The 19980-nt window shown below is 38.3% G+C and overlaps 1 protein-coding gene across 6 annotated transcripts in view; it reads right to left on the bottom strand.

The window, feature by feature from the left end:
• Positions 1 to 19980, bottom strand: part of LOC126262369 (peptidylprolyl isomerase domain and WD repeat-containing protein 1) — a 117540-nt gene that overhangs the window by 26173 nt on the left and 71387 nt on the right. For all 6 annotated transcript variants that reach the window (XM_049958960.1, XM_049958955.1, XM_049958957.1 and 3 more), the window contains one exon: positions 19184 to 19376. In XM_049958960.1, coding sequence (XP_049814917.1) covers positions 19184 to 19376 — 193 coding nt within the window. The remainder of the gene's footprint in view (positions 1 to 19183; positions 19377 to 19980) is intronic.

Genomic DNA, 19980 nt, shown 5'->3' with positions numbered 1-19980 from the left:
CTGCCATCTGGTTTCTGTACAAATTGTAAATAGCCTTTCGCTCCCTGTATTTTACCCCTGCCACCTCCAGAATTTGAAAGAGAGTATTCCAGTTAACATTGTCAAAAGCTTTCTCTAAGTCTACAAATGCTAGAAACGTAGGTTTGCCTTTTCTTAATCTTTTTTCTAAGATAAGTCGTAAGGTTAGTATTGCCTCACGTGTTCCAACATTTCTACGGAATCCAAACTGATCTTCCCCGAGGTCCGCTTCTACCAGTTTTTCCATTCGTCTGTAGAGAATTCGCGTTAGTATTTTGCAGCTGTGACTTATTAAACTGATAGTTCGGTAATTTTCACATCTGTCAACACCTGCTTTCTTTGGGATTGGAATTATTATATTCTTCTTGAAGTCTGAGGGTGTTTTGCCTGTCTCATACATCTTGCTCACCAGATGGTAGAGTTTTGTCATGACTGGCTCTCCCAAGGCCATCAGTAGTTCTAATGGAATGTTGTCTACTCCCGGGGCCTTGTTTCGACTCAGGTCTTTCAGTGCTCTGTCAAACTCTTCACGCAGTATCTTATCTCCCATTTCGTCTTCATCTACATCCTCTTCCATTTCCATAATATTGTCCTCAAGCACATCGCCATTGTATAAACCCTCTATATACTCCTTCCACCTTTCTGCCTTCCCTTCTTTGCTTAGAACTGGGTTGCCATCTGAGTTCTTGATATTGATACAAGTGGTTCTCTTCTCTCCAAAGGTCTCTTTAATCTTCCTGTAGGCAGTATCTATCTTACCCCTAGTGAGACAAGCCTCTACATCCCTACATTTGTCCTCTAGCCATCCCTGCTTAGCCATTTTGCACTTCCTGTCGATCTCATTTTTGAGACGTTTCAATTCCTTTTTGCCTGCTTCATTTACTGCATTTTTATATTTTCTCCTTTCATCAATTAAATTCAATATTTCTTCTGTTACCCAAGGATTTCTATTAGCCCTCGTCTTTTTACCTACTTGATCGTCTGCTGCCTTCACTACTTCATCCCTCAGAGCTACCCATTCTTCTTCTACTGTATTTCTTTCCCCCATTCCTGTCAATTGTTCCCTTATGCTCTCCCTGATACTCTCTACAACCTCTGGTTCTTTCAGTTTATCCAGGTCCCAACTCCTTAAATTCCCACCTTTTTGCAGTTTCTTCAGTTTCAATCTGCAGTTCATAACCAATAGATTGTGGTCAGAATCCACATCTGCCCCTGGAAATGTCTTACAATTTAAAACCTGGTTCCTAAATCTCTGTCTTACCATTATATAATCTATCTGATACCTTTTAGTATCTCCAGGATACAACCTTCTTTTATGATTCTTGAACCAAGTGTTAGCTATGATTAAGTCATGCTCTGTGCAAAATTCTACAAGGCGGCTTCCTCTTTCATTTCTTCCCCCCAATCCATATTCTCCTACTATGTTTCCTTCTCTCTCTTTTCCTACTGACGAATTCCAGTCACCCATGACTATTAAATTTTCGTCCCCCTTCACTACCTGAATAATTTCTTTTATCTCGTCATACATTTCATCTATTTCTTCATCATCTGCAGAGCTAGTTGGCATATAAACTTGTACTACTGTAGTAGGCATGGGCTTTGTGTCTATCTTGGCCACAATAATGCGTTCACTATGCTGTTTGTAGTAGCTAAGCCGCACTCCTATTTTTTTATTCATTATTAAACCTACTCCTGCATTACCCCTATTTGATTTTGTATTTATAACCCTGTATTCACCTGACCAAAGGTCTTGTTCCTCCTGCCACCGAACTTCACTAATTCCCACTATATCTAACTTTAACCTATCCATTCCCTTTTTAAATTTTCTAACCTACCTGCTCGATTAAGGGATCTGACATTCCACGCTCCGATCCGTAGAATGCCAGTTTTCTTTCTCCTGATAACGACGTCCTCTTGAGTAGTCCCCGCCCGGAGATCCGAATGGGGGACTATTTTACCTCCGGAATATTTTACCCAAAAGGACGCCATCATCATTTAATCATACAGTAAAGCTGCATTTCCTCGGGAAAAATTACGGCTGTAGTTTCCCCTTGCTTTCAGCCTTTCGCAGTACCAGCACAGCAAGGCCGTTTTGGTTAATGTTACAAGGCCAGATCAGTCCATCATCCAGACTGTTGCCCCTGCAACTACTGAAAAGGCTGCTGCCCCTCTTCAGGAACCACATGTTTGTCTGGCCTCTCAACAGATACCCCTCCGTTGTGGTTGCACCTACGGTACGGCCATCTGTATCGCTGAGGCACGCAAGCCTCCCCACCAACGGCAAGGTCCATGGTTCAGGCGTGAGGAAAAATATATCTAAAAACAAAGATGATGTGACTTACCAAACGAAAGCGCTGGCAGGTCGATATACACACAAACAAACACAAACATACACACAAAATTCAAGCTTTCGCAACAAACTGTTGCCTCATCAGGAAAGAGGGCAGGAGAGGGAAAGACGAAAGGATGTAGGTTTTAAGGGAGAGGGTAAGGAGTCATTCCAATCCCGGGAGCGGAAAGACTTACCTTGGGGGAAAAAAGGACAGGTATACACTCGCAAACACACACATATCCATCCGCACATATCGAGGGAAACATTCCACGTGGGAAAAATATATCTAAAAACAAAGATGGTGTGACTTACGAAACGAAAGCGCTGGCAGGTCGATAGACACACAAACAAACACAAACATACACACAAAATTCAAGCTTTCGCAACCAACGGTTGTCCCCTATGTTGCACAATAGGGGACAAATGTTGCTGCTGTTCGATGGGAAATTTCTTGTGCTGATAACCCCTCTAGCCAAAATATGACACTGCTTGCGTGATTTAAGATTTAAATGACCCTTTAAGGTAGGATGACAGCAGGGTACATAAGCAGCAATGTTCCATTCACAATTAGAGGCACAGCATGTTCTTCTGAACTTAATTATGATTGTAAGTTTAGTTTTACCTTCTCTACATCACATGGCTGTAATTAACAATATCTTTGTGTCGAAAGAGTATAGGGAAGGAGGTTTCCAACCATAAAAGCACAAACTACACAAGTATTAGGCTAGTGCAAAACTTTTTAAAGCCATTTATTTATATTTTATCATAGACTTTCCATTAACTTATTTTGTTTGCCATAAATTGTGAAAATGGTTTTGTAAGTAAAAACTCTGCACTACACTATGTGATCAAAAGTATCTGGCCAACCCCCAAACATACATGTTTTTCATATTAGGTGCATTGTGCTGCCACCTACTGGCAGTTACTCCATATCAGCGACCTCAGTAGTCATTAGACATCATGAGAGAGCAGAATGGGGCACTCTGTGGAACTCATGGACTTTGAACGTGATTAGGTGATTGGGTGTCACTTCTGTCATAGATGCTAGATTTCTACACTCCTAAACATCCCTAGGTCCACTGTTTTTGATATGATAGTGAAGTGGAAAACGTGACGGGACTTGTACAGCACAAAAGCATACATGCTGACCTCGTCTGTTGACTAACAGAGACTGCGGACAGTTGAAGAGGGTCATGATGCGTAACAGGCAGACATCTATCCAGACCATCACACAGGAATTCCAAGCTGCATCAGGGTCCATTGCAAGTACTATGACAGTTAGGTGGGAGGTGAGAAAACTTGGATTTCATGGTCAAGTGGCTGCTCATAAGCCACACATCACACTGGTAAATGCCAAACAATGCTTCACTTGGTGTAAGGAGCGTAAACATTGGATGACTGAAAAAAACGTTGCGTGGAGTGACGAATCATGATACACAATGTGGTGATCCGATGGCAGGGTATGGGTATGGCAAATGCCCGGTGAACGTCATCTCCCAACGTGTGTAGCGTCAACAGTAAAATTCGGAGGCAGTGGTGTTATGACGTGGTCGTGTTTTTCATGGAGGGGGCTTGCACCCTTTGTTGTTTTGCATGGAACTATCACAGCATAGGCCTACATTGATGTTTTGCGCACCTTCTTGCTTCCCACTGTTTAAGAGCAATTCAGGGATGGCAATTGCGTCCTTCAACACGATCGAGCACCTGTTCATAATGCACAGCCTGTGGCAGAGAGGTTACACAGCAATAACATCCCTATAATGGATTAGCCTGTACAGAGTCCTGACCTGAACCCTATGGAACACCTTTGGGATGTTTTGGAATGCCGACATCATGTTAGGCCTCACCGACCGACATCGATACCTCTCCTCAATGCAGCACTCCATGAAGAATGGGCTGCCATTCCCCAAGAAACCTTCCAGCACCTGATTGAATGTATGTTTGCAAGAGTGGAAGCTGTCATCAAGGCTAAGCGTGGGCCAACACCATATTGAATTCCAGCATTACCACCACAAACTTATAAGTGTGCAGATACTTCTCATCACATAATGTATGTTGAAAAATGTTATTTGTTGACTACAAAATCAAAGGTAATCCATTCAATCTCTCGTTTGCCTAATGATTTTCTGAAACTTAATGCCAATTTGACAGTTTTATGCACTACTGATAGAAAAAACATTACATACACCTGTAGTAAACAAATTATTTCTGGAGCTCTTAGTCTGATCTACTATAAAAATGTCTATTTTTTTTCCCTAGAACAGTTTGTTTGAACTCTGCCCATGGGGCATAGTCACCTGCAAGCACCCATCATCTCACTCAGGGGCAGCCGCAAGTGTTCAGGTCGCTTGCCAGGTGGTCATACTCACTGCATTCCTGCCTGGTTTCTTGTACCCCTGCCATTGAGCACATAGCCAAAGCATACGATCACGTATGATACAGTCCAACTCCCTAACTGCCAAGGCATCAGCCGTTTGCCAACCCTGTCCATCGATACCTAGCTGCCTGCACGCCGGCTTCAAAATGGAATGGCCTTTTCTAGAACTTTACAGGCTATGGAAGTGTTATGAGCTGTCACAATGACTGTGATTAATGTGATGTTAAGGTGATGCTGTCATGGCAGACTATCGGCAAGGAGAAATTGCCAGTGTCTATATTGTTGGTGTATCACTAACAATAGTTACAAATATATTAGGATTATCCTCTAGAGTATATCTAGTGTTATGACAGTTTACAGACTTCTTATGATAATTACTTGTGAAACACAAGAACACAAGACAAATTAAACTTACTGATGGATACAGATAAAATTAGAGAGGATTCTTCCCTTTCAAAATCATCATAGCACTAAAAAGTGACTGCTACATGTTGGTAATAATTGTATTTTTGTGTTGGTACGCTGTTGTAATTTGTTGTTTAAAGTCCCTAATTTTTCTATGTAATTATCTTGGAATAGACTGATCTGTGCTCCCAACAATAAGGTGTATGTGCATTTTATTAATTAATAAAATGACTTTATTCTCTTAAAAAGACTGACAGGAGTTGTGGCATATAGCTGGCACCGTACAGTCCAGCCACATTCTACACAACAGAGTGCTTTTCTGACCTGTGAAGATGCCCTGCACCTTGATCGCAGCTCACCTTGCCTGCGACAGCCACTCCAGTATACAAAGCTGCAACATCCACTGGATACATCCAGCACTAGCTTGTGTCCGCGAGCCGTGTCACACTAGACAACTTCCTGGTATTCTTCTGCCAGGCACTTTCATAGGACACCACCGTCAGCTTGCCAGTCAGTGCAAATTCCAGTCCCAACCTCAATATCTCGATGCTATATCAGAAGTGAAGCCAGTCTACTTGACAGAGTGCAGCGCTCATCAGAAATATCGCCAGTGCCACGTATACAGTCAATACCTATGGCAGCGTTTCTCAACGCTGACTGACAGTGTACTCTGTTTGTACATTCAGGAACTGCTCTCATGTTTGTTACAAAACTTCATTAGATCACGACAGTCTAGATATTGCTTTTACTTGGAAGCTGTTTCAGTTGCTAACTGTTATTTTATATTTTCTCTGTAGTAATAAAGTTCTACTGTTGTGGCTTCTTGAACACCCTTCTCTACTTGTGGGTGCACCTCTCACAATGGGATACTATAGAGTCAATATCAAATAGGTCACGTATCCAGAAGAAATTACAAAGAGAGAATAATGAAGTTTCCGCATTCACGAGATACCATGTGCTCAGAAACTGAAAAAAATCAAGACCGCTTCTGTCTGCATCATATATCGTTGTTATTATTAGTCGAGAATAATGGTGTGTGTGTGTGTGTGAACTAACTGAATGTAACTAAGGTGACTTTCCGTGGACAACCACTCTTTAATGCTGAAAAGTTGATGGGTATGGTTAACTACAACAACTGGAAATTTACCACTGAAATATACCTGAAACAGAGAGACATGGGACACACTTGCTGCAACTGATAATGATCTGAAGAATGTACAGGAAGCATGATAGAAATTATGCTTAACTTTAAATTCATCTGCATTTTCAAAACTGCAAGAGGGGCACGACACAAGTTATATGCAGCATTTAAAGATAAGTGTTTATCTAGTTATATTTTCTTGCTACAAAGTTAGATGTATATACCATTGACTTCTGAGAAAAATATTGAAGAGTATTTGTCAAAAACTGAGACTTACTCCACAACTTCAAACAGTGATAAGAAAAAATATAATGATTTAGTAGTAGCAACCTTGCTAAGTGGACTTCCATCAGATTTTCATATCCTGATTATGGCAATTGAGAAGGCAGGTGACAATATTGCCAGTGATTTATTATATCAGTGATTGTTTCAAGAATCAACAGAATGTGAGAGTCCTTCTACAAATGGAGCTTTAATTTTGGCATTGGCAGCTTCAAAGCTGTTCAGTTTGCACTTTAGCTTGATGAGTACAGGACAGGTTGTCAGCACTGTTTTCCATTTATGGAAGAAGCACATGTATCTTATTTGATATTCATTCAGTCATGATCATTGAAAAAGCACAATTGATTTTAATAATGACAGGGCCTGTGCAAATCAAAAACTACCAAAATTTGAAGAATAATCACGAGGCATGAAATTTCAAGTTGATAAAATGCTATAAATGTCAGAAAATTGGTCATACAGTGAATGAGTGTAAAACTGAGAATAAACCAAATGTTGCAAGTACTATGAAAACTGAAAATAAAAATGCATAGATGGCTCTTACTGCCTCTTCATATTATGGTGATTGCAGGTATGTAGATTCTGGATGACATGAACACATGACAAATAATACTCTCTTGATGATTTAGAATCAACTACAGTTATGAAGGAAGGAAGGAAGATTAGAGGTTAATGTCCCATTGACAACAAAAAGGAAGGAATATTAGAGGTTAATATCCCATTGACAACAAAATCATTACACACAGAGTACAAGCTTGTGTTATAGAAGGATAGGGAGGAAAATTGGCATTGCCCAATCAAAGGGACCAACATGGCATTTGGCTTAACTGGTTTAGAGAAATCATGAAAAACCTAAATCTGGGTGGCCAGATGGGGATTTGAACTGTCATCATCCTAAATGTAAGTGCAGTGTACTCATCACTGAGCCAACTTGTTCAGTACACAATTGCAGAAGTTAGAGCAGCAGGCCTTGGGGTGATCATACAAGGTGCATTCTTCTTTAAGTTACCACTTATGACAAGAATAAACAAATAACAATTAACAAAGCTGCAAATGTTCCAGGTCTTGAATAAAATTAACTGTAGGTTAGTCAAACAATTAGATGTGGCGTAAGTTTAGTGTTCCATGGTAAAATAATATAAGAATTACGTAGTCATTTCTGGAATACCAACTGAGGCTGCATCTCAAGTAGGTGTCACTTATTGATTAGTTCATCATCGTGCAAATATTGTAAACATTACAAATTGGGGCATTAAAGATTGACATCTACATGTGTTTGAATCATGTAAGCATACATTTACTAAAAGACAAAAATTACAGAGGGACTGAACCCAATGAACATAAAATAAGAAGCATGTATTTCTTCCATAATAGGAAAGCAGTCCTGGCGGCCTCTAATGCTTTGGACGACTTAAAGTGGTGAAGTATGTGTGTAAACTCCAACTTCTTCAACAATACGACTTACCTGAGATTGTCAGCCCATATTCCTAGTTGGTTAGCTTGGTGGTGCAACCTCTTTTTCTCTTCTTCTCTGAAGTATATGTGCTAGGAACACGAATTTCTCAAGACTCGTTCTACTTATAAAAATAAACAGACGTATGCAGTTTCTTTTGCTTCACTTAACAATCTATATTTAAACATCAAACTTTTACAAATCTCATTCTCCACATAAACAAACACTGTCAAGTAAGTCTCCTCGTGTATCCAAAGGTTAGAAACAAAGTTCATTTAGACATAAGAGAATAAGCCCAAAGACAGGAAACTCTTCCCACCCCCCCTTCCCCAGGATCCCTACCTCGCAGGTACTTGAGTGAGATGCCGGAGGAAGTTTGGTGTTAAATTGTCTCCTACAGAATGGACATTCCCACCTTCACCCTTGAGGTCCCTGAAGGAAAGCATAGCAACCTTATGGAAACGGCAAGTGATGGAGAATCACACACACTAGTTTGTGAGGATCGTCTGAAAGGTGTGGTGTGTGTTTTGTGTTAGTCATGATTTATATGTTTTCGTAAAACATGCTTTTATCCACAATACCCACCCTTTTCAAAACTGATACTAACCCTCCCACCTACATCACACCTCATAAAAGGTATAAAATATTCTACATACTATGTTATCACATTTGTTTAATTAGTCATTAAACATTATATGTTCTGCTAACTTAATATTTCTTTCAATTCACTAAGAAAAATATGCATCAAGAAATATAAACTGTAACTCTGGCCCGATTATGGCGGTACATTTGTCAAAGAATAATGCAGGTGTCCTAAGGCCAGCTCAGCAAGGACAGAAACCTCATGTAGAGCAAAAGAGCAAAAGCTGGCTTCATTATATACATTCAGTATGAGAATACTATTCCCATGACTTCAGAAATTATTTGAAAAAGAAAGGGATCACCAGGCAGCCTTCACGAAAACCAGTGTTGAGGTTATCGTAATGTCACCTCGTATCATCATGATATATAAAACTGATAATGTTGGTTTCACCCAGACCTCTACACACAGGTTTGCAAAGAAACTGGTGAAGAGATTACATACTAGGATCATTCCAAGCAAAAATATGACCTAATTATACGTGGAGACCACGCCGATCGAAACCGAGGGAGATAAGAGCTGACCAGGTGCACCTAATATATCTTGTCCCAAGGCTGTGCCAAATAACGGAGATCGGAGACAACATGTGTGCTAATTTCCACCTGAGCAAAGTCGGGACAAGTCTGGATTGGAGACAGGTAGGTGCGAATGCACTTTGCAAAATCCTACCTCCTGCATGCTCTTGCAGGGACATAAGAGCAGTACCAGAAGCACTTATGCAGACACTTCTTTAGTACCACAAGAGATTATATATGGAGGTAGAGGTTGTTAGAAGTCTAACTGACTGGAACAAGGAAATCTCTTACCAAGAGCAATTTTGGATTACATAATCACAAATTCTCACTGGTATCGTTTTTTCCATTACCTCTAAGTAGGGGATGATAGAATAGTTTAAGAATTTGAGGGAATTCAGTGCAGGAAAATTATTACAGAAGAAACACCAAAAACAACTTGGGACCTGACTGTCGTCACTCTGCCCATTAACTCAGGATGTTAACATTGCTGGGGGACATGTACAACTTTACATCTTTTCTGATCCAGTTGTAGGATCCACTAAAAATAATGTCTTGGGATGGACTACTGCTTGCACTCAGTATGGTCCTTCATATTTCTGGAAAAACTTGTGTGTCTCGTTCTTCAGGGCAGAGCTTTGAAGATAGTTGAATAGCTTTTTCATTATGTTTACTCACTCTTTGTTATGCTTTTTCAACTTAATTCTTAGAAACTATTTCCTGATTCAGTTTGTAATCGACAGTAGGTTGTTCAGGCCAATTAAAACATTTAAGTAGAGGTTCTCCTACAAAAGGTTTGCCTATTACTTCTAAAGATGTCAACCCTGTCAACAAAAGTGGCAATTCATTTAGAATAAGTTCAAAGTCTTTAATTTTCATTGCCCATAAAGTATGTTTTTCATGGCAGTAGGTACGGTATAGTTTTCCAATTTCTTTCATTACTCATTCACACAGATTCGAGGACAGGTTATAGTTGGATATTAGCACTTGACGAATACCTTCCCTCGCTAGAAATTCTTTAAATCGTTATTCACGAATTGTGGGCCATTGTCCGTAAGAAGCCATTTTGGTTTACCTACTTCCAGAAAGTATTGTTGTAAACAGTGTATAACAGTCTGCGTATTGGCTCTTTTGATTGGATATAGTTTAACATATTTTGACCAACACTCTATGATGACCAAAATGTATGACACTTCTCCTTTTCCTTTGGGAACTGATCCAAAAAAATCTGCTGCTGTGAGATCATGCAAAGACTTAGGAATAATCAGATACATTTTGTACTTAATATGAGTATTATTCTCTTTCACTTTCTGTCAAATTTCACAAGTTCTTATCAAAGATGCTACTTTGCACCCAAGTTTCTTAAAATAATAAAACTTATTAATATGGGCTATACACTTTTTTATTCCAAAGTGTCCATATCCTGTATGAACATACCACACAAGTGCGTTTTCCATTACTGTTGGAATGCATAAGCGATGTTACGCTGTCTCTCCAAAACAAATTATGACCTGTAATTTTCCATTTCCCACTTGATTAGGAGGTAAGGAATTTCGGATACACATACAGAACATTTCTGTAAAATAGAGATCATGATGGATCTTTTCCGTTAGTCTTTGAGCCATCTCTTGTACCCTGATGTCTGGATATCCTATTGACATAAAATTAATTGCAAAAATAATGCCAGGTCCTTCCATATGTTTTAATTCTTCCATTCCTATGGGTAACCCAAACAAAGCATCTGATACAATATTCTCGGAACCTTTTACATATTGTATCCTAATATCATATTCCTGCAGGAAAATCAGCCATCACATTAATCTACTGTGTAACAATCGACTGCTCATTAGAAAGGATAGAGCTTGATGAATTGTATAAACATGTATTTCTGACCCCCATACTAGCAGTTGAAATTTTTGGATACTCCCTACAATCGCTAATAGTTCCTTTTCAGTAGCCGAGTAGTTTAATTCATATTTATTTTGACTGTGGCTAGCAAAAGCTATGGTTCAGCGATCTACATTAGTTAGATCCCACTCTCCTTGGACTAGTACTGCAACAATACCATAATCAGATGCATATGTTGACAATTTAATGGTTCACCCATAACAAGATGGTGTAATATGGGTGATTCAACAAGTGCTCTTTTGATGTTTTCAAATGCTTCATTTGCCTCTTGATCCCAAACCCACGGTATTAACTTGCTTAATAAACGTAAAATATTCGAGTAATTTAGTTCGTGACCTTGTATGTACCACCTACAGTATCCAGTCATTCCTCCAAATCCCTTCAATTGTCTTCCTTTTCTTGGGTGTGGATGTGCTATAATAGCTTTGATGCATTCCGGGTCCAGTCTAATTCCCTACACCCCTATAATATGCCCTAAAAACTTAAGCTCCTGGCACGCAAAATATGATTTAGACAATTTCACTGTTAATCAAAATATCCACGGGTGTGCTGCCGGTCTATAGTGTCCAACGGGCACAATATTTCGGCGATCATACATGTCGCCATCATCAGGCGAACTGACGGACTGAGCTCCTGTGAACGTGCCGGCACGGAGATCCGTACGCTAAGGCTGCTCAGTTCCCTCTGAGCAGCCTTAGCGTACGGATCTCCGTGCCGGCACGTTCACAGGAGCTCAGTCCGTCAGTTCACCTGATGATGGCGACATGTATGATCGCCGAAATATTGTGCCCGTTGGACACAAAAGACCGGCAGCACACCCGTGGATATTTTGATTATCAAATACGCCGGGAGAAACTCAAGAATCACAATTTCACTGTTAAATAATACCTTTCTCTTTAAATTTCTTCGGGGTCTTACTCAAGGTTAGACAATATTCTTCCCCAGTAGCTGATATTATTAGGACATCGTCTACATATATTATTAAATCATTCAATAAATCTCTCCATAATGCTTCATCCAGCGCACTTATAAATACGGGTACAGAAATATTAAGTCCGAATGGCAATACATTGACATGATACAATTTACCATCAAACAAAAATGCTGTATACTTTTTTGACTCTGAATGTATCACGCAGTCACGTTCATCGTGATAAAAAATCTTGCTTCTCAAATTTAGATAACAATTCATCAATGTTAACTGGTCTGTCTCTTTCTGCCTCTATATACTTATTCAATGTCCATGCGTCTAACACTAATCGTACCCCACCTGTAGCTTTTTTCACCAAGACCAAAGGGTTATTCATGATGCTGGAGCTACGTTCTATTATATTTTTATCAATCATTTTGTTGACTTCCTCCCTCACTGCTTCTTTCAAACTTACCCGTATTGGATACAGCTTACAGAAGAATGGAGTGTCATCTTTGATTTTGAATTTACAAATATAGTCGCTGATGTTACTGAGACAATCGGAGAACACTACATACTCCACTAAAATTTTATATAAATCTCGATTTTGTTTGGTTAATATTAGTGACTCATTAACTTTGACACGTATGTCAGTTCATTGTGTTCCTGGAACTACGTTATCGACCTCTGGTGACAATTGTGCTGGAGCTGTTAATCACAGACACTGACATTCCACTGTTTGTTTTCCAATGTAGCTGTCTGTCACAAATGGTATCCAGCATCTACCGCTCCTTTTACCAGAACAAAGAAGATTTTCCTCAAAATTTAAGATGATTTTAAATTCTAATAACCAATCTAAACCAAATAATACATCTCCATTAATATTTTCTGCTATTAAAAGTGTATGACAAAATAAGAAATTTACAACACTGCAGTCATTGGGTTTCATGTTCCACAACTTTACTTTTCATTCCTGTTATACCGACTATGTAAACTCCAGTTACTGGCAATAGCGGTAAGTGCTGTTTGGTCTATAATAAATTATAGAATGCGCTAGATAAGAGGGATACTTCACTCCCTGAGTCTATTAATGTGTTAACTTCTGAAGTTTCCACGGTCCCCGCTTTTATAGGTTCTGGATTGTTGATAACCAGGTTTGGTTCTTCTAGTAGTAACCATACTCTTTTAGGTATTCTGTGCGTGAAATTAATATACTTATCATTAACCAGGCCTCCTAGTGTATTTCTACAACCTGGGCCCTGGCCCTGGATCCAGATCGCACCACGTTTTCCTCATTATTAGTAATCACAGGTTGGTTACCGAATCGAGATGCTCTATTATTACTTGGTTCAAATTCCTGCAAAGTTACTGGACCTAAATTCGAAGGTGGATGCTTCTTCTGATAGTTGTCGTTACCTTTTTTTCTATTGCACTGGTGTAATCTAGCTAGGTTAACTTCACGCTTTTCGAAATTATTCCCACTATTCCTTTTGAAATTCGAATTTTCCCCTTGATATAAAGTTTTATTACGGTCATTATTTAGGGCATCTAGGGACTGATGAAGGACAACAATTCTTCAATCATTTTCCAGCCACTACACAAGACGTCTTTTCTTGCATAGATGGGTAATCACCTAATCAAAATTCAAACCAACCCCTCTTCCTATATCGGCTTATCTAAATACTTTGCCTGTGTTAGATGCCAGTTGAAATATTTTCTCATGGTACCCAAAGTATTATTGTAGTATTTTGGGTCCCACAAACCTGATATTAACTTCTCCTGGGCACTTGCAAACCAATACTTCTCCTTAAATTTCTTTTGAAAATCTTCCCAAGAGGAATAGTTCTCAATATTTACTGTTCCCCATTCGGAAGCTTCTCCTAGAAGGTAACCCACAGCAAATTCAATCTGTTTAAAATCCTCCCAGTTCTTTGGCAAAGCTTGGTTGAATCTTTTCAAAAAATGAGTCAGAGGTACATCCCCATCCAGCTTAAACTTAAGGAATTGTCTCAATAACCTCGAATTTGCTCTCGATTGTAAACCAGTAACTACTTCACTAGTTAACACAACATTGGGTGAAGTTGTCCATTTTTCCACTTTGTCCTGGATAAGTTTGAATTCTTTCCACAAGTCATCTATAACCTTTCGGGTACCTAAAAGTTCAGAAGAAACAATAGGCGACACGTTCTCGGATGTTATTCTCTCGGTGACTTTTCGATCTATAATCCTTTCACATTGTTCCTCCAAACTACTTATAGTTACTGTATCAGAGTTAGCTATCCTCTCTAAGAAAGTTCTTTCTTCACTATGCACTCACATATTTACACCTGTAATTTGCGACTGGATTATTGGTATTAACTTATCTTGCTTTTCAACACTCTCTTTTAAAGTATGCAACCCCTGCTTTACAGCATCAAACTTAACATTGCATACATTTTCAAATGATCCTAACTTTTCCTCAATATCAAATTCTAACATTTTTGCTACATCTTGTAAGTGATCATTCTGTTTCTGACTAAAGTCAATGAACAGTTGATTTACATGAATGTCCAATGAATTGGTTAATTTTTTCTTTAAGTCTAATTTCAAATCCTCTACTTTACTATTCAAGGTGTCAAATTCAGTTTTTAAAGCATCCATGCCTTCACATAGATTACCAAATTCTTTGCTCTGTGAGTTGACATTGGCATTTAAAAATCCTAAAGTTTCATTCTGAGCATTTAAACTAGAATGTACGAAGCTTAGTTCTTTACTTAGAGTTGCATTTAGTTCCTTACTTAGAGCAGCATTTTGAGTTTTGATTAGATTTACTAACTCAAACCAGTCAGGTCCTTCTTTAGTAATCCTCATAGCCATGGCTGGTTCTGACGTCTCTCCAATTTGTTGTTTACTGTCCATGCTTCTATAGGCTTTAGCTCTTGTGAGCATTTAATACTAATTTCAATTATACCAGTTATGCAGTAAAAGTTCACCTCACAGTATTTTGTAACACTTCTTACTAGAGTAATAAAGTTTTTATTTCACGCTCACCCGGCATAGAATTCTCGCTGCATAGGTGAGCGGATGTGGCGGCAGGTCAGAACTGGTGAACAGAGGCTGGTGCCGGCGGTGGTGGGTGTAGGTTGGTTACTGCGTCAGCATCCCTGCGATGCATGTGAGAGCTGTATACTCCCCACACTGGATCTTCTTGGTCAAATCGTTCTAGGCACATCCCTTCTTAGTCTAATACATCGAGATCTACTCTCCAGTGTTTCATGTTGTGGCTTTCTTATGTCTTCTCCCTTATTTGCCTTTACAAATTCTCTCCATTTGATTTTTAGGCTTAGTCCAGTTTCTCGTAATGGCTCTCTCGCTTTGTTATACTCGGTTGCTATGGCAACACATAATATCTTCTTATCATCTAAAAATTCCTATTCTCTTCTGTCCTTTCACACAGGTCACCACATTCTAATGCTTTGGACGACTTAAAGTGGTGAAGTATGTGTGTAAACTCCCACTTCTTTAATGATACGACTTACTTGAGATTGTCACCTGACTTTCCTTGCTGGTTAGCTTGCTGCTGCAACCTCCTTTTCTCTTCTTCTCCGAAGTATATTTGCTAGGAATATATTATATTCCTAGCAATATTTAAACATCAAACTTTTACAAATCTCATTCTCCACATAAACAAACACTGTCAAGTAAGTCTCCTTGCATATCCAAAGGTTAGAAATAAAGTTCATTTACACATAAGAGAAAATTGGCTTAAAAAGCAAGTCCATTCTCATCCTGAATCTGAATACTTGTCTTATCCTCTCCAAGTCCAAGACGAGCATTAATTAATAATATTTCAACTGTTCTTCTTTTTTTCACTACAATAGTCAAAGTTATAAAACAGCATGGAATAACACAGAAGTTCCTTGAGTATGCTGTGTTCTTTCATTTAAATTCCATGGCGTGACCGACTAACACTTGTCGGTACTGTTCGACTGCCGTATCTACAGTCTTCTTACTACACACTTCGGGCCTGCACACACAGACAGGCAACGTGCAGTAGATAGGCTCTCTCACACTTATATTTAATATATTGTGTGTTCGAGATGGTCGAAGGCCGAGTGGTTCTAGAATTTACGTGGAAATTCTGAAAACACTACAAGCCTGCTCTACAAACATCAAGCAGATATGCAAAATGTCTTGTTAAATAGTGCATTCTGAAGTTTGTGGACCAATGAGCATGGCTTCATGGAGAAAAGTAAGTGATACCATATTTACCCCAATTGTAAGACATTTTTTCCAAAATTCATCATTCAAAAACTATGTGGTCACCTTATATTTGCAGATTAAACTATTGCTGCTGAGGTAAACATTTTTGCAGTTTTTAATAGATTAATATAGGAGTTGTCTTACATTTATAGGTGAAGCTTTGGCTATTGAGGTTTCGTAAATATTCATTTTGATGAGTTGGCAAACAATACTTTTGTTCGAATAGGCTCAAGATTCCCCAATATACAGAAGTGCTTGATGCAGTAGTAATCTTGTTTGATCAGTCACATAACGTTTGACTCACAGCATTAATGCAATGGACAGATACATGAGAAACTATGATCTAATACTCCAGTTAAAAATTGACAGTTTTGTGAAACACAGGAGGAGATAACATTAAATTCTATCAACTCACAAACTTTTTTTGTATTTCAATAGATTTGCATCAGAAGTTCTCATACATGTATGTATATAGTACACATACATTTATGCTAATTTTAAGTAAAGGTACCATTCAAAGCCAAATATCTTGTCCTTCAAAAACCATTACATGATTCTGAACCCAAGTGTTCTATTTGGTTATGAGAAACTATTGATTTATGAAGTGCATTGCAAATGAAAATTCTGTTCCTGTACATTACCAGCTACTAATCAGCTTTAGAACGTGATGAAATATTCAGATGGAACAAGAGACAAATCACATTAAACAGACTGCAGTTGTCATCGCAAGAATAAAGTATAGCAGAAAGACTCATGGAGATAGTACCAACAGATGACACTATATCACGGGACAAGAGAAAGTTCTAGAATTGGACTGAATCGTGATTCTGATACTCTTTTTTATGCATTAGTTACTGTTGTTACACATGACTTACACCCTAGAAGATGTAGCCATCCAAGGTGCATTGTTGCTCAAGCACAGCACTACAGAAGGCTTGGAGGGGGCATAGTGACTCAAGCTTACCTGAGGACTGTGAGTGTGAGGTGAGTAGTGGTGAGCAGGCACCAAATTTCCATCTTGCTGCCAACCTTGACAATATATACTGTGTACTTTGGTTTTTTATGAAAATCTACCATGTTTAAACTGCAGAATACCTGAGTGTTTGTACTTGGAATTGAACTGACTTTACGCCCGACCAAGTAATCAACAACAGCATTCATTTCTGCAGAAGACGCTAAAAGTCTAGGCTGGGGCCAGTGGCATATTTACATGTTTTGTACAGCAATGTTGTCGATGTTCACCATGAGGTATGACACAGACGATAGAGGGTGTGTCAACTGCTAGTTCTACACAGCCAACGAGAAAGTGATGGGCAGATGATATGTTTTTGTAGCAAAAAAAGACATTGTAACATTCTCACATCAGTATAGAAGCGAAATCCGGTGTGTGACCCTACAAATAAATAAATAAATAAATCACAACATATTTGGAAGAAACAATCAAATATTTGTAACAACGAAGATATAAGTTTCACAACTGCCCTGTTAGGAGGATGACAATGATGATTAAAAAAAGTGGTACCACAGATGACAGGCTAAACAAAACAGGCAATGAAAGCAAAAATTAATGTAAACAATTTTTTGTTTATTTTGTTTCTCCTTGTATTATCAAAACGCAAACAATGAATAAATTACGTAAGTTCAGAATAGGTGTAAAGGCAACTTCTTAGGCAGATACCTTACATCAATAAAAATATGTGATTTTGATTAGTCAGAATATGTTAAAAAGTAGATTTTCCTCAAAGAGCCTCTTAAAAAACAGGGGGGGGGGGGGGTCATCTTACATTCAGGGTTGCCTGATACTCAGGTAAATACTGTAATTCGTGAAAAAACTCTGTGATACTTTCATTGATTTCGAAGCAAAAGTAGAAAATGAAACTGGCTGAAAAATTAAAATAATTTGTACAGATAATGAAAAAGATTTGTCAGTCAGCATATGAAGGCATTCCTAAAGACAAATGGAATTCAACATGAGATGAAAATTCTTTATACACAAGAACAAAATAGAGTAATAAAATTCCTCAGCCAAACAATCATTCAAAAGACAAGATTGATATTGATAAGAGAGAGGACTGCGCCATTAACACTGCAATTTACCTGTACATCGCCCTGAAAGAAACCCTTTGTCTTAGACCAGTCACACAGAATGTGGAAATTAACAGAATACACACCAATCATAGCAGCAGTGCCAACTCTCTTCATACACAGGAGAGGCCCCTTTTCCAAAAGGTGATTGGGGAGCAGCCAGGCAAACAGTTTGCCACACTGATACAGAATGTCCCAGTAGGGCATATCATGGAACTTTCAACAATTTGATGATGGCAACGAATGATGCAACTGATTACATTAAAAATTTAAATGCCTGTTTGTAAATTACATGTGTTATTGTTTGTATTTTATTTAATACTGCAATTAAAAACGCCATGTGATAAATAAGTAAGTCTGTATGGTTCAAGGTACAAGACCGGACATTGAACATTATCAATGAATCCATCATAGGCACAGTGAATATAGGGCCAACTTTCCAAAACTGAAGACTTCAATGATGGCAATTATGCACTAGATCTCAATCAACAATGGGCAAAATTTTTAAGTTAGCAGGGAGCAGCAATTTTGAATAATTCAAAATGGCTACCAACAGTAGTTCTGTCAACTAAAGAAGCAGAATATATCACCTTATCAAATGCATCACAAGAAGCAATATATGTTCAACGAGTACTCCATGGATGGTCTGTTAAAACATAGTGAAAAACCAGTAGGTATGTTCTGTGATAATAGCGGTGTTGTTGCACTGAGTCATGAAATTAAGAAATTCAATGTCAATTTTATCATTAACAAGTAGCAAGCCGATTTTTTGATGAAGGCATTACCAAAGATTAAGCATTAGTGGGGCAGCCAAGCTGTGGGAGTTTCAGAAGACATGACATTTAAACAATATATATATTACTTAAGTAAATACACACCTGAAACAATGCCAACTTCAGGAGTCTCAAGTTTTCTGGTTTACCAATCATGCGGACACATCTGTTAGTAAATAAATTAACAACTTTTACCCCCAGCATTGTTGCATACATTATAAAGTATCCACTTTCATCAAATACAATGTTAGCAAGATTGATTGCGTCAGATTTCTCGAGGTCACGTTCGGCAGCCATTCTGCAAAGAAACAAAATTCTCATCTAATTTCTCACTACCGTCACACAATTTTACTGAAATGCAGGCCCTAAAACTCCGCAGTTCTAAAAAAAAAAAATGCTTTTTTTTTTTTTAACTTTGGTTTATGTACGTATAAATCTGCAATTACGGAATATTCTGAAAGTCCAGAAAGAGAAAAACAAATTTAAAGGCAGACATGCAGACAACAAATGAAATAAAGTGGAGGGAAATCATTTTGAGAAAATTGAATGTCTGGACAGACAAGTAAATTACAAATACAAGAAGGGTGATATGGTCAAAAAGGTAAAGAATGGTGAAAAAAGTAATGTTCAATAAATGTTCCATTTTTAGCAAAAAAGATTACAGCCTACCTGTACAATAAAATTTACCCAATACTGATATAACTATTGTCAGAACTACTGCAAAAAAAAAAAAAAAAAAAAAAAAAAAAAAAAAAAAAAAAAAAAAAAAAGGCCAGTGAATGCCACTATTGACTTAACTCACTCAGAACAAGTGCCTGAACACAATGTCAAATCTACATATATGAATTGCAATTGTTGTTACTCCATCCTGGACTTTTCATGTTTAATGAATTAGAAAAGTT

Source organism: Schistocerca nitens, chromosome 6 (genome assembly GCF_023898315.1).
Source record: "Schistocerca nitens isolate TAMUIC-IGC-003100 chromosome 6, iqSchNite1.1, whole genome shotgun sequence".
NCBI classification, from domain to species: Eukaryota; Metazoa; Arthropoda; class Insecta; order Orthoptera; family Acrididae; genus Schistocerca; species Schistocerca nitens.
Note: the sequence above shows the minus strand (reverse complement) of the source record. Positions and strands in the feature narration are given on the sequence as shown.